This window comes from Venturia canescens, chromosome 10 (assembly GCF_019457755.1).
Source record: "Venturia canescens isolate UGA chromosome 10, ASM1945775v1, whole genome shotgun sequence".
NCBI lineage: Eukaryota > Metazoa > Arthropoda > Insecta > Hymenoptera > Ichneumonidae > Venturia > Venturia canescens.
This window is the reverse complement of record NC_057430.1, coordinates 9,248,724-9,264,276: the sequence shown is the minus strand read 5'-3', so window position 1 is coordinate 9,264,276 and position 15,553 is coordinate 9,248,724. Positions and strand designations below refer to the sequence as shown.

The following is a 15,553-nucleotide window of genomic DNA, read 5'->3' as shown; positions in this document are numbered from 1 at the left end:
GCGTAAAGGGCGCGCCCCAAGAAGGACGAATGATGCGGTTCAAAGGATCTGGCACAGTTTTGACATTTCCAATCCTCTTAGTACCGCTGCAGAAACGATAGAAAACATGAAAAAATGAAGATAAAAAACGCTCGATCTACGAATTTGCTTGCGAATACGAGAGTGCGAGAATCAAGCTACTAATGAACTTTCCAAACGACTAAGAAATTGCCAAGTTGTTTGTTATTTCTTCGGGGATATTGCGCTAAATCGTCAAGACTACAGATGTGTGCTCGTGAATTATATGGAAACATTGCGAGGGCAGGTTTAGCGGGTGTTCAAAACGTCTATATATAAAATAACGCACATACATAGGTACTCACGTGCACGTATAAAACGTAAATGCAGTCTCGTTAAAACAAGATTCGAGCGAGTCGTTTGACTCTTTCTCCACGTTCCTTGGAATTTAGCTATACCTACCTCTGACGCGTGCTTGCGTGAGCAATTATTTAGCAAAAACAGAGAGTACGAAGAATGACGAGTGATGATAGAGGCTGGAGAGGAAGGAACAGTTTGAGATGCGTGCAGTGCTGGGAAAAAATTGTCGCAGGCGTTAGCAGCGAATTGTCTCGATTAAGTGAAGGGGAGGAAAAAAATTGCTGTGGAATCGAGTATGAAGAATCTTTCGCTTGTTCATTCCTCTCGTTTGAATCGAAGATAGCATAAATTCGATCAAATTTGCGGCACATTAATCTCGGATCATGACCACCGAAAATTCCCCACTCGCTCGTTTGAAAAAGAATCTCGACATCGCGGTGAGAGGTGCGAAGCAAAATGAAATTTTTTCTATCATCGTCGAGGAGAATCAGCACCAGGAGAATCTTTGTCGATCGATCTTTTCAGAGTGATTTTTCGACTCGAAAACGGACCGCGAAACGACAATTTTTCAATGACTTTAATTAATGCGCGCGCGCGCGCGCGCAAAACGCATGAAAAAATGCACCACATAATTTGACGTCTCTAATTGTGAAAATCGCGCGTTTCTATTCGCCGGGGGAAAAATTACGAGCATATAAAATCATGTCTACATAGATTTGCGCAACATCCGTATTCGAGTTGGTGGCGGCGAGAGGTCGGAATAAATCTCCACGAGGTAGAAGTATAATTAAAAAAGTTTCAATTCGATATTCCGAGTTACCTATATATCCATATTCGTCCTCGGTGTTCTCAGCCCCCCGCCTGTTAATCATCCCTTCCTACAACCCCCTCTTTCGATGCGCAAAACCCTACGAAAGTTTTGTAACATCGAAGCGGAAACATTGTGGGTCATTGAAGGATTAACCTTATCGATCAATCCCGCGACGAACAATCGACGCGGAGCTTTTTTCGATTGGCTCATGGAAAAAGCGAAAAAACAACGCAAACATATTTTTCCTCAGCCAATCAATCAAGCGTACGGAGTATTTTTTCTTTTGCGATGAATCATCAAATGTTAGCAACAAACCTGTGTCGTTGACGAGTTTTAGAACGGGTTGCATGACCTCGTCGACGTTCAACTCCGTGCCGGTTTCCACCGCACCTCGAAAGACCTCCACGAGTATTCTTCCAACGAGTTGTCTGCAACAGAATTAAAAAAAAAAACGTTTCCATAAACATCTCGTCTTTTCACTCCTTATTCATCATTTTCTGTAATTGCTTCTAAGATCGCGAAGAGTCAAAAGGCTCCGATTATTTTATTGAAACATGAGATTATCTCATTTTCCCATGTACATTAGGCAATAAAGAAAAATCAGGGTGTCTAATTTTGACCAGAACAGAAATTTCATGACTTTTACGATGCTGAAGTTTCCAACGTTGGAGCTCAACGAAATGATCTAAAAAACTGTCCAATAATTCCAGCAATTCTCCAATTTATTTCCAGTCGAATTTGTATTTTGTATTTTTTCAATCTACACAATTACGATTCGTGAAATAAAAAACTGATGGATAAATCATTTTATTTTCATTCATTTCGTTGGACTCCAACGTTGGAAACTTCAGCGTCGTATGACTTTTAAGGCTTTTTAAGTCAAGGAACAGGAATTTTTCATGACTTTTCTTATGGTTCTGATACTTTTTATTAATCTTTTAATTATAAAAAAATTCAATAAAAATAACAAAGAAATGATATTTTATTTTGAAATAAAGAATATTTTTTTCTTACAAACTATTCATTCGATATTCGTTTTTATATCGATGATGAGTATTGACGAACCAGACATTGTCGCCACCCCGCGAATTTTGAAATCATGTTGAAGAAAACCAAAAAATCGACAATGACAATGAGCGTTGCAGAGATCTTAAAAAATCAGGTTGTTTGGTCATTTTTCATGACATTTAATGATTTTTTCAGGTCCGAGTGTAATTTCATGACATTTAAGAATTTTCATGACTTTTCAGGTCGTTAGACACCCTGAAAATACAGCAAATATGTGGCACGGTTTAAAGTTAGTTGATTCCTCGAAGATTTTTATTTGTCATCGTGCTTACAGCGACGAGACTTAATCTCAACAAAAGGGATATTCCATATTGGTAACGGAGACGCGAATCGCTTCCAAAACAGTACCGTCCGATTCGTCTAAACCTTTCTGTAAAGATTCGAATGAGGTACAGCAGAGGCGATAAGTTTCGAGCAACAACAACAAAATCAACAGCAGCAATATCGATACGAAAGTAAGAAGGGAAAAAGAGAACGAAGGTGAAAGATAGTAGTGTCGAGTAAAAGATATTCGAAAAGTCGGTAGGAGCTCCCGCCCTCTGGCGGTTCTTGGATAACTTTTCAAGAGGAACAAATCGAAAGAAAAAAAAGGTAAAAAAAGGGGGGAGAGGAGAAAATCGAGACGAAGGAGATGCTTCTGAAATGGATGCGTAGTAGACGAGAGTTGGAGGACAAAACGACAACGACGACGACGACGACGACGACGACGACGACCCTAGCAGCAGTCTTTCTCGTTCCCCACTCCAGCGAGAGTCGCGCCCGCCGCACGCGTTGCGAGCGATCGCGAAGAGAGAGAGCGAGAGAGGAAGAGAAAAGAGGGGAGGAATAATGGCTCTCGTTTTGATCTTCAATACGGGAGTGAGGGGGGAAGCATCGCTGTGGAGGCGCCAACAGTCCGCCAGTCGTTCACGGTTACACTGGTAAAGTGAAATTGATTTGGCGCTAAGGGGAAAGAGCTCTTGCTCGAGGTTGCTTCATTGGTCGAGCCCTTCCCACTGCTCAACTCGGCGCGGTGGTGGGGGGAGAAGTTTCGGTGAGGATTGGCCTACGCGAATGGCCAGGGTGCCACGCCTATCCGCGCAAACATGGCCGCGAGAGCGCGCTCCTGCTCGCGATCTTCTCGTCGTCTCTTCTTCACGAGCCTCTTTTACTCTTGCACACACGTTCCGCGCTGGGCTTTCGGCGTTTTCACCGGGCAGACTAAAACGCCCGACCCTACTCTGCGGGTGCTTCGCGATACCACACACTTTCGCCGAGGGTGCTTCCTACGTATCCCTATAGTTATGTACGTATTTATATGTCTGTGTATGCATGCACAAACGCTGTATTTATTAAGGAGACACATTATTTCCGCGCCGAAATCATCGTCCTTATGCCGTTGCGACGATACGCTATCAGCGCGAGTTTCGAACAAAATGGGGCTGTTTTTTGAGCGACTGACGACACGGAGGAGACCGAGGATCGATATGCGGGATCGAAAATTCATCTGTGATCGTTCCTCAGGCATAAATTCGACCGTGACTGACGTTTTTCTGGTTCGATCTAACAGCACTGCGTGCGTAACTCGATCTGATGCTGAGACTGCACCGAAAGAGAAAGTCTTCTATACGGGGTTGCAGGGAACACGATACCCCGGAAAAGCGAATATATCCCACACAAATTTTCTCCCACGCGGGCACAGGTTACGCCGATGCTCTGTCCCCGGAAGCAATCCCGAATGGAAAGTCGCTCGTTTCGATAATAAACAATCGGTTTGCGCTCTCCAACGACAAACATAAGTCAAATTGTTAATGAAAACTGCAGAAAAAGGCGACCCGGATCCTCCTGACGAAGTGGGACTAAAAAACGAATAACGAAATATACGAGAAGCGCGTGTTTTCCCGGCTTTTGAAAAACGGCCAGCGACCGCCGAACTGTGGGGTTGAAACAAACCGCAGCGATCCTCGTTACAAAATCATCAAAATCGCGTAATCGCTCGCCCCAAAAGCGGTATACGAAAAAGCCTCGAAACGGCGGGAGAGAAAAAGCCCCGTCAATTGAATCGAAAAATGAAATTTTCATCGAAACGTCCACTTGTTTTTTGGACAGCCCAATTGCTTCGTTGAACGTCAAATGCCGGAGTGATCGATTTCGTCGACACACGATGACAAAGGTAAATGTTTGTTAGACTATATACAAGCCCCGAGTACACCCATGAACGCGCATACGTGTATACATTAAACAGGTATCCGATAGAGAGTTTCGGAGTCTAGCAGAGAGTTAATGTGTCCGAGAGGAGGTTCGCACGCGCGTCTATATATATGGAAATATTTAGAACGCGACGACCCTCCTGCTCTGAGCGGTGTGCATACGATCGAGCTCCCTGTAGAGTTGAGCGTCCTCGAGGAAACTCTCGTGTGCTCGAGTTTAATCGAGTTTCCGTGTGCATCGAACCCACCCCCGCAGTCGCCACAAAACCCTACCAATGATGCACACTCACGATACATGCGCCCGCGAATATATATTTACATCCGAAGGATCTGTCAGAGGGGCGTTTCGCAACGGTATTCAACATCTTAACATCCAATTCTCGTACGCCCTTATGAATTTACTGAGGTTCATGTATGAATCTCGTGTATATAATACTTAAGTAAAAGGCACATATAACGACACTGTACATGTTTACGGGACAGCAAAGTGCAGTATGCGTCTCCCGAAGCCGCTGAAGCAGCCCGCAGGGCGACATCAACGACGACGACGACGACGACGACGACGACGACGACGACGCCACTTCCCCCTTCTCTCTCAGTGTGTGTCTCTCAATGTTGATCAATTATTCGGAAAATTCGATCTAAACGGAATTCACCCTTCTATCGCGCGCGCATCCTTCCAATAGCATGTATATCAACGCAACTCACTGCTATGCATTCACTGTTATGCCGGCGCGAGTTCGTAAAGTCCGGTAGGGGACGGTGCATGTCGTTAAATATCACTCTCAATGTGATTATCGTGGGAGCGCAGGGGTTTCGTTTGGAAAGTTATTATGCCAAAATCACAAGTATGAAAGGCGACGTGACGCTCCGATTGTCACATGTGCTTAATCGAGTTGTTTATTTTCATTTGAAAATGTATTTTTTAACGATTATGATCGTTTTCGAAGTAATTTGCATCATTCGAAAGTGATCGTTCAAATTCACGACGTACGTTGAAGTTTGCGACGCTCGAGTCCAACGAAATGAAGGAAAAAAACATTTTTAATTCACCAATTTTTCATTTCACGAAGTATCGGTTCAGTTTGAAAAATGACCAACTGTAAATTCGGCAGGAAAGAAAATACAGGAATTTTATTGGAGGGGCTTTTTCATCGCTTCGTTGGAGTCTAACTTTGCAAATTTCAACGTCATACAAATTCATGATGTTTCCATGTTGAAAGATCTTTAATTTCTTGGAGTCGAGCAACATGAATTGAAACGCGTGGAAAATGGTGGCCCCCACAGTCGGGAGCGACAGGCAGAGTGATGGAAAGCCGTGAAGCGATTTGAGAATCGGAAATGTTGATGCACGAGGGGTTGACGCCGGTTGAAAAAAGTGTTCAGATGTATCGGAGGGTGCACAGCTTGGATGCAACCCGAAAAAGCCACCAGGTGCCCGCGATCGGAGAGCGAAAAAGTCCCCGATGAACGAACGAACGGGCGAAAAGAGTGCGAGTCAGAGCAGGAGAAAGAGAGCGAGAGACGAGTTGGAAAAAAATGAGCGACAGAGAAATAAGACCGAAAAAGAAAAATGGGGAGGGAAAATCGGGCCGTGCACATTTCTTTGCCTACGCATCTGTCATGTAGGGCAAGTACGGACGCGCGTACGAGGAAGGGAGCGCGAGTGAGAAACACCCAGAGCCGGTATACGCACGCGGGGATCCATTAATCTGCCTTAATACCAGGGTGCACGTCCCAACCAGGGGCGATGGCATAACGCCGAAATAGCATTAACGCTTTGGCCTCAAATATCAGTTGCAATATGCGTCAAAAACATAATCTCCAGCGACACGTTACGTTATTGTAATAAGCGAAATGGATTTTCCGAGTATAATGTGATTAATGTACGATCTTATTTTTCAGCGTGTACACGTAAAAATCCGGCATGTTTTAGGATATACGTGACGCGAGTCTCGAATCGGCTAAAATTCGGCCAAACTTTAGCTTCTCCATGGAAAAACTTTGTCAAGGCGAAGTAACAAAAACGACTTGATTGATTTTTGAGGACAGATATCGTTCCAGTCGAAACCGAGAATGAAGAAATCGTCGAAGAAGCAGCGCCGATCGAGCGAGCTTTCCCTATTTCTTAGGAAGACTGGAAAAATAAAAATACTGGGATCGAAGGAGCGAAGAGAGGGAGGGATGGTATGGCACCGATGCACGAGGGTGGAGCAGAGGCTTGCATGCTAAACCTTCGAGTCTGCATGTAGCTTTCCTCAAAATATATATACACATATACGACTTGATGCACGCTGAAGGAGGCGGCGGCTCAGGGAGAAGGAGCGAGAGACTCGACCGTCCCGAAACTATAAATCAATATGACCTCCTCTGCGGGGATGGGCCGTGCAGTCGAGCTCCGCGGGGTTAAAACGGGCTCCGTGTCAACGTCCACGTTCACGAGACACCGTCGAGACGAAAGACTTACAAGGAAAAATGCGCTGAGAGAAAGAGAGAAAAAGAGAGAGAATCAGGGTGGGAAGAGAGCGAGGAAGAAAATAGTCGTCTTCCGGGACAGGTGCGGAGAGGATTTAGCGAGGCTAAGAGACACAACTATATTGGCGAAGGCGCATAAGTAAAAGACAGCGAAGAGTCGAGGAACAACGGGGAAAATCTCAGTGAAAAGCAAGAATCTTCATATGCATTGAGAGGTGAGAATTGCGGCACGAACACTTTAAACAATTGGAGAGCGGTGTTACAAAATTTGTCGTCTTAGGCCGGATAACGAGCGGGAAAATGTCGAATCGACCCTAATTCAGCGTTAAGGGGTGCGCGCAACACTCGGTTGCTCTTTCCGCTTAATTTTCGTCGGTGTAATCGCTGCGAAGCGAGAACGACCGCGAGGAGCAAAAGATGAGTGGTAAAGGAACAATTGTCAAGATTTGGCCCGCCCCGTAGCTAAATGGGGAAAAAGACGTAAGAAAGAATGCGACAATAACGCGGTGTGTTGGTACGTGTCAGGGATAAAGAGAAAAGTAAAAGGAACAAATAAAAGTTGAAGGACTCTTCGGGTCGACCAATCCTTTGTAGTGGATTGCTCAACCTCTATACCGATATATATGTGCGAACGTTTGTACAGGGGTTACGGCGACGCTCATCAAATATATAGAAAGCGGCTGTAATTTACCAAGACCATAAACCAATTCGATAATCCGGAATTTGCAAGAGACTCGGGTCTCCGGACTGGGCCAACTTTCGAGGGGATGGCCGAGAGACCGCGAGCTTTGAGGCTGCCGAAGAAAGTATTGCACTCGGTAAACACTATTTTAGTTTCTTTTTGTCTATTTTGCTGATGGGTGAGATTTTATTTAACGTGGCCGGTTGTAAGGGCTAATCGGATTTTCGAAAATCCTTCGCCTTTTCCTCTTCCTTTGCGTTAAACGAGTTTCCCCTGCGCGCACTCGAGATCTTTACTGGCGCTTCAGAAAGACCCTTTTCTCTCGACACTATTAAATTACGCTTCTTTCCTCGTTCCCTCTCCCTAATTTGCGCATCGTTATGTCCGTCTCCCGTCTCTCCTTTTCTTTTGAGCTCTTTGTCTTTTCTCGGCGCTTCGGCCTCGAGAAAAGGTCTCTTGGTCAGTAGATCCACAAAAACACCTTGCCCGCCATAGAAACTGACCCTTCGAACGCGACACGTTAAAGGAAAGGGACCCTCGAATCGGCCACTTTCGATCGTTAAATTGGCCATTTGTTGCCATCAAAGTCGAGGTCCGAGCTTTGTTCCAAGTTGGCTAAATATTTTGTAGTTTCGTGTCGATGCGTTCGCTTGAACACGCGGGAACGAACACAAATAGCTGGAAAAATGAACGTTCCTTCGAGACAAAAACGCGTTTTCACGATGCAATATACATACATCTCGAAGGAAAAACTAACTTTAAAACAAATTTTGCATAATGAAATTCCAAAATGTGTGACGAAGAAAAAGACGAGGCTCGCCCCGCCACGGTGACTTTATTTATCCCGAGCTCACACAGCGTTAAATATCTTGAACGCACAGTTGAGTGTTTGTGCATTGAAAGTGCAGAAATGATTCAATGTGGAACATTACGTTCGTTTGAAGTTCCCCGGGTATGAATTAATGGCTGTCTCGTATGAATTAAGACGCAGGATGTTTATGAGCCGTAACGAAAGACGATGTTTTGCAACAGGATCGTCGTCACGGTGACAGAGTCCCCGATGAAAGGACGCGCTGGGGGTTTTATAACGACGAAAAATGTCCAGATACATTTTGATGATTTAAAACGAAAGGATTGTTCGCGACGAATCATCAAATGAGATGTAAATCAATGAAAAAAGTGCAATTTTCCTCACTCAGCGAGCAATCAAACACGCTTCGATTTCCCTTTTGAAAAGCACTCACACCCGGGTTTTTCTTATTCTTTGAAAAATTAAATATACGACGTCGTAAACCGACAGCGTACGAACGATTACAAGAGAACGTTCATGCCCGACGACTTTGCCGCGCGATTCCTTGATTGAGAAACTGCGCCGTGGGGCCCAAGTGTTTTCATATACGAAAGGTATAACTTTGTACGAGATACGAAGTCTTGGCGCGAACGTGTTTCTCGTTGGCGAAAGAGACGGGAAAAATTGTAATGGAAGAGAAGAAGAAGAAGAGAGAGGGAATATAAACACAAACAAATATATGTAAATCGGCGTAGGTCAGCGTCAGAAGGGCGCAAGTGTCAAGGGAATGGGATTCGGAGTAGACGTCGCGCGAGGGCTTTTCGTTTGGGCTATCGGATCCATCTTCAATGCGACGCGGAGGTTCGTCCGCTGGTAGCGAAGAGGGACTGCTGCGGCTCGGTCTGCGCGAATTTCGAGAGAAAGAAAGTTGCCAGGAATGTTGAGCAGTTGTGGCGGGGAGGCGATTGCGCCGGTCTCCATTGGGTAATATCAATAACAACGAAAAAAATAATAATATTTTCGAGAAGGAAAAAAATAAAGAGAAAGTAAGGAACGAGTCAAAAGACGAGAGTCAGAGGGGGGCCACGGAAGTGAAAAAATAAAAGAAAAAGAGGCAAAAAGAAGGTGGAGGGGCGAGAGAGAAGCGAAGAGGGGCGGAAGAGTCAATGCACCGCGGGGGAATGCAACGCTGCTGCTGTTGCATACTGTGGTGTGCGAACCTCTCGCTCCTCGCCGCTCGTCCGCCTCACGGCCAATACACGCGATACGTACCTTCGTGCCGGTAGAGAACCTCGCTCTACCCCACATGTAAGTTAGCCGAGACATTGTGTATGCGGTAAAAACGGTACTGGCGCGTTTTATGATTGGCAACTTGTAAACTGGACGAAAATAACAATCCTGCTTTCGTGGCCAATGACTGGCTTGTTTCTCTGCTGTTTTGTCGTTGCGCTTTTTCCGATATGCGCTTTCAACGCGATTATTTTCGTATTTAACTATTGGAGAGAATGCTCGTTCGATGAACGAGCGAGCTTTTCTTCGATTCGTGGAAAAATGCGAGCGGAGAATTTTCTCTAAGCTACGATGTTTGCTCAAAGCGTTCGTTCCCATCCGGAGAAATTCCCACGTAAAAAAGAAACGTTATTTTATCACTTGGCAATAAGCGGGTCGTCAAAGACGAATATGGGTCATTGTTAAATGTGTCGCCGAGCTGAAAAAACGTGTCTGGACTACTGAACGTCAGATGAGGACGTAATTCGTTCCAGTCAAAACAATCACATCATTTGATTCCTTTCACACATATCTTGGTGTGTCTGAGCGAGTGTGTGCATAAACATAATACGTCGGTATAAAGTTAGCGGAGCCTCGTAGGCGGTTTTCTCTGTACGATCTTGGCACCGAACTCTCGTGCGGTGAGCTCCGCTATCGCTTCTTAGAAGCTATAGAGCACCGCGAATGAGCTCTCCGCGAGTCGCGAGTGTTTCTGTGCTGCTGGTATACGTCGTCGACGAGATTTTACCTCGTGTCGAACAAAGAGAGAGTCGAGAAATCAAACAAGAGAGATGAAACGAACGAGAGGGCCGAAGAGACCGGGGAAAGACCCTCCACCTCGACGTCTCTCGGAGCTTTAATGCGCAGCAGAGTTTGCTTGAACGATAAAGGCTGCCCGGAGGTCCGGGGTGGTCGCGAACAACTCTCTTTCTTTCTCTCTCTCTCTCTGGAATCGCGTTCACGTACGGTGTCGGCCACCTACGTTTATCCTTTGCACAGAGCCTCACCGCCCAACTTTATTTTATAAATGAATATGTACACACAAACGTGTCAACATATCTGCGTGCACAAGCACGCGAACATCGCGTATTATCTGCAAGCGGTAAAAAAAGTGATAAAAAAGATGATCGATTGCTAATAAGACTTTTGAGATGCCCCAGTAATTACGATGCGCAGCGTTGACGGCGATAATATATCGGTAAATAATGTTAATGGCCATACCGAACTAATGGAATCGCGATAAAAAGTTTCAATTCGGTGACAGGCCAACGATATTATGGAACCTCAATTATCCTCGGCGCGGTGTACGCGAGTCGGGCATCGTGGGAGCGTAACACTGCGTGGAAATATTTTCATCAGGAAGATTGCCGTTCGAGACACTTCTCGCGAGAGCCTTTCGCGTTTTTAACGACGAGTGGGTTATGTGCGAGTGCGCAGTTTACAGCCGAGGGTCGCAAGAAGATCAGCGATTTGTGGAAAAAAAAGAAATTGCGCGACGAAAAAGAGCTCATTTGATAGGAAAGTGTGATCGAGGCACGTCGGGAGAATTTAACGAGTTCGAAGTGACATCGCGGAGTATTGATCGTCCGATTTCTCCGTTCGACTTTTTCCGGTCACTCGATTGAAGAATTCATGAAAAGGAGGAAAAGAATTGAGAAAATATGCGTACAAGTATTGCGAAGAAGGCCGGGTAAAGGAGAGGGAAAGATAATAAAAAAGCGAAGACGTAAATAGCGAGGCTCGTTTTATACGACTCTGTGTGCAGTGGACACACTCTCAGTGCGAACTCGTATCGGTGCACGAGCGCTCGAATCTACTACGCCTCGGAAATGAGGCGCGAGTAATGCTCGGCCCGACCACGCGGCGGCGTGTGGTCGTCCTACAGTTGCACTTCCAGTTCAGTCACTCACAGCCATTCCCACTGCGCGTTATTATCCCCACCGCATCCTTCGCATTCGTACACATGAAACGTGTATCGTTGTTGGAAATCGTCCCACGTGTGCGCATGCACGACGAGAGTGTGTGCGACCGCGAGGAGAAGAAGAAGAAGAAGAAGAAGAACAAAGTGACGCGCTTACGGGGAGCGCGCGGTGAATGCAGGCTTGAGAAACATAAACAACGGTATAGAATCGGAATTCCGTCGAGAGCCTTCGTCGACGAGAATTTCCCTCGTGTTTTCCAGCTCTCGCTGATCCTGCGCTCGTTTCGATTACGAATGTCGAATCGGTTGATCACTTTTGCGGAACGCGCCTTACGAAAAAACGTTTCAGCGATTTTCCGTAAATCCCCATAACATCTCATACTCCGCTACGAGGAAATGAAACAAACCTCGGCTGCGCGCATCGACGAGGAATCTCGTAAAAAGCGTTGCAATAGCTCCGGGATAAATAAATTGTAAAAACTGAATGAAAAAGTCCCCCGGCGAATTGCAGCGGAAAGAAAACGTGGAAAAATGGCCCATATGAATATGCGTACGGGCTAGAGAGTGCGGGAACTCAGCATCGGGGATGTCGCCGCGTAGTAAATACGCGATGGAAAACAAAGGCTGTGAGGGAAAAGGATAAACGGGGAGAGGAGGTGAAAAAAAGTGAGAAAAGACGTGGAGAGCATGAGACGCTCTCTCTCTCTCTCTCTCGTGGTCTTTATCCGTCTCACAACTACTCACTCGAGCACGTCGGTGAGAGGAAACGTCGGTGGGGGGAGTCCTCGTGGTGGACGGGAGAGGGGGCGGGGAACCAGGGGAGGAGGATGAGAAAGGAAGGGGAAGACAGCGTGAGTAGCGTGTGTACGCTGCTCTCGGATAAAGCGTAGAAGCATCGTACGCGGTCTGGTCTGTGAAGACCGGGTGGTGGGACGAGGGCATGCGCATCGGGAAGACCGTACTCGGGCACTGAATGAATTCCCCCACCACGGGGACGCGGCGAAACGGAGGCGCACCAACGGTGCTCTCCGCGCGCGCTCTCACGATCGGCGTGTGCGTGTTTCAATCTACGTCTTTACACGCACGGATACTACGCCGGCTTCTTCGGAGTGTACACGGGTGGGCGAGTGTGTGCGCGTAAATGTGGCTCGGTAGGTGTATTTTACTCCGTCGTGGCCGCACACAACGCGAGCAGCGACGGTAAATGTTACACGAGGCGAGCGACGCGCGGGTACGAGCCTCGGATGCACGCTTCTTATGCACCGTCCGAACGTACACACGGCGATGCACCACTGCACGAGTCACACGTATGTGGACGCTCGTACGTATCCGCACGGCTGAATACTATATCGCGAAAATGTCTTTCTCCCTCTTCTGTTTCTACGAGGTGTATTACGGCGAGGGGCGAGCTTCTCGAGCAACGGCGCAATAGCCATTTCGGAATGCACACGACGACGCATTTCGGGATTCCCTGATCCGGGCCGCGTTCTCGTCCTGGGTCCTAACAACTTGGATTTTTCGCTTCGAGAAGCCGGTAGATTCACTTTTGGCAATTCAATAGTGACTTTTAACTCGAAAAGGGATATAAAATATGACAAAGTGGCTTTCGACGAATCGGGAGGGAGAGCTCGGGTTGCTTCGGGAAATCGATGTTTGCGGCGAGGAAAAGTCACTCGGAGCAGCGCATCGACTCGAATCCAAGCTCGCGGCGAATCGAGCTATTGTATTCGTTCATTTATTTCTTCGTACCGAGCGACAGTAGGTTTTCGCGATAATTTATTGAGCGGGCAAGGGAATATCGAGAGTATCCAACGACGGGGAGGAAAGGAGCGAGAGAGGCATCGGTCTCGCAGAGGCACGCGCCTGCAGCTGCTTTGGGTCGGTGGGTGACACGTTTCGCGTGCGATGCACGGTTGGGCTGCTGCTGCAAAAGGGGATGGGAGATTGTTATACCGAGAATTATATAGGAGAGAAAGCGAAGTAGGTATACGGCTAGGTGGGTATTGATTTGCGAAGCTCACGGAAGCACACATGAGCGTATAACCCTCGTGATGGTTTCGTGGCAACGAGGACGGTCCACGACCCCCCCAAATACACGGAAAACCGGTGCGTGCACCTTTGCTCTCCTTCCCTCTTTTCCTCCCTTGCTCTCTCCGGCGCGTCCTTTTCTCCTCATCCCTTTCCGCATCATTCCACCCTTGTGCATTCCTGTCCCGGTCTGGCTCTCTTGTCCAGGTCGGGGGTATTCCCTCTTTCTCATTCTCCGTTTCTCTTGGTCGTTCCAACGATCGGCCGGGTTTAACCACCCCTCTGACACGGCTCTCAAACCCCTTTGCTTTCCCGTCCCCCCCTCAGCCCGTGGTGAATGCACGAAGCGAGGAGAACACGGGTTGCATCCTTTGGGTGGGTCAGGGCCAACTCGCGCGCCACCTCGCGTCAACTCGGCGAAATCCAGGACGTCTGTATAAATATATAGGTGTATGCGGAGGCTGAAACGAAGTACGAGACGAGGACAGTGACCGCGCGGGAGTATATGCATATAGGACAAACGAGAAAATCACGGTGGGAAATGTGTGAAAGCCGAGCAGTTCGCGAAACCGCGTTTCGCTTCCGTGGTCGCCGTTGCACGCTGTGCGGATCAATGTGTGACGTTTAACTGGATCGTACGAAACTCCGCGAGGATGTGCGCTCTTGGTATTTATAGATCGAGAATAAAGGAGGGAGACTTTTATTGGAACGAACCTAACGACGTTTGGTCGCTTCGAATATCCCGAGTAGATGTTTCGTAACAAAATATATTATATTGATCGTGTTATCAAGTTCCGGGGTTAAAATATAGCAGTATCCGATGAAATTAACCCTTGGTGTGCGCGCCTTCGCGCAGCGATACATTTCGTGCACATGGGGTCGCACTTTGAGTCTAGGTCATTTTTCACATCGAACATCTCGGTAACTATATGCGCATTTCGGAATAAAAGGTTTAGTCACTTTTTGCAGTGAATTGATCCAACTTAAAGGCTGCAGAGTCGGATTTCCAAAAAAATCTTTTTTCCTTGTTCAAAAACGTGCTCAAAGTTGATATAGTGCGCGTAAAAAGCACTTGTTCGGTTAAAAAAATGTTGGGGGGTCAACCTGACCCCAGATGCACACTAAGGGTTAAGGAAGAACTCCCGACGAAATCCGCCGGGAGTTGGAGTGCGTCGTAGACGAAGAAGCGGAGAGGAGGAACGGAGGGAAGGTAAGAAAAAGAGAAGACTGAGATGAAGAATGACCGGGAAGTGGTAGAGAACGAAGCGTTCGAAAGCTACCAAAAGAAGTTTCGCGAAAAAAACGATGCAACGTCGAAGATTGTAAAAGAGCAGGGAAGCCCGAGTGAAGATGAGATGATGAAGTAGGATGAGGAGGAGGAGAAGCTCCGCCTGAAGTAAACAAGTGGATGTGGGCTGGGACGGGCAGGACGCGACGTGATCTCTCTTCCTCCCTCTTTCTTTCGATCTTCAGCGTTCTCCGTCTCGCAGAAGCACGTCCGTTGGTCAGTGAGCGCGCGCGAGAGCGGTGCATTTGGTGCATTCCTCAAGTCTGCGCGTGTGTTTCGAGTGTCGAAGAAGAAAGGAAGAGGAGAGTGAGAGGATGCCGCCGCGGATTCGCAGGGAATGACCGAGGGAAAGAGACAACGCGCGATCGGGCAAGGAAAAGAGAATGAATGCGAGTACGAAGGGGAGGAGGAAGAGAGAGAGAGAGAGAGAAGCTCGCGCAACGCGGCACGCCACTTTGGACCGACGGACGCAAACCGCATTCCCGGCCGTGACCTTCGCTAGGACATCGCCACTGCCGCCCCCCTCTTCCTTCTGCCATCTTCCCATCTCCCTCTTCCTCTCTCTTCTCCCGTTGCGCTTCGCGGAGGCTGCTGCCGTACCCCCATATACTCTTCGTTTCCTTCGCATCTCATCATTGCATCCTCGCTAGCACTTCCATGCTCTATAGAAAATGG

At 47.3% G+C, this 15,553-nt stretch overlaps 1 protein-coding gene across 7 annotated transcripts in view; it reads right to left on the bottom strand.

The window, feature by feature from the left end:
- LOC122416985 (serine/threonine-protein phosphatase 4 regulatory subunit 1-like) overlaps window positions 1-15,553 on the bottom strand; it is a 152,040-nt gene that overhangs the window by 16,066 nt on the left and 120,421 nt on the right. For all 7 annotated transcript variants that reach the window (XM_043430163.1, XM_043430164.1, XM_043430165.1 and 4 more), the window contains one exon: window positions 1,484-1,596. In XM_043430163.1, coding sequence (XP_043286098.1) covers window positions 1,484-1,596 — 113 coding nt within the window. The remainder of the gene's footprint in view (window positions 1-1,483; window positions 1,597-15,553) is intronic.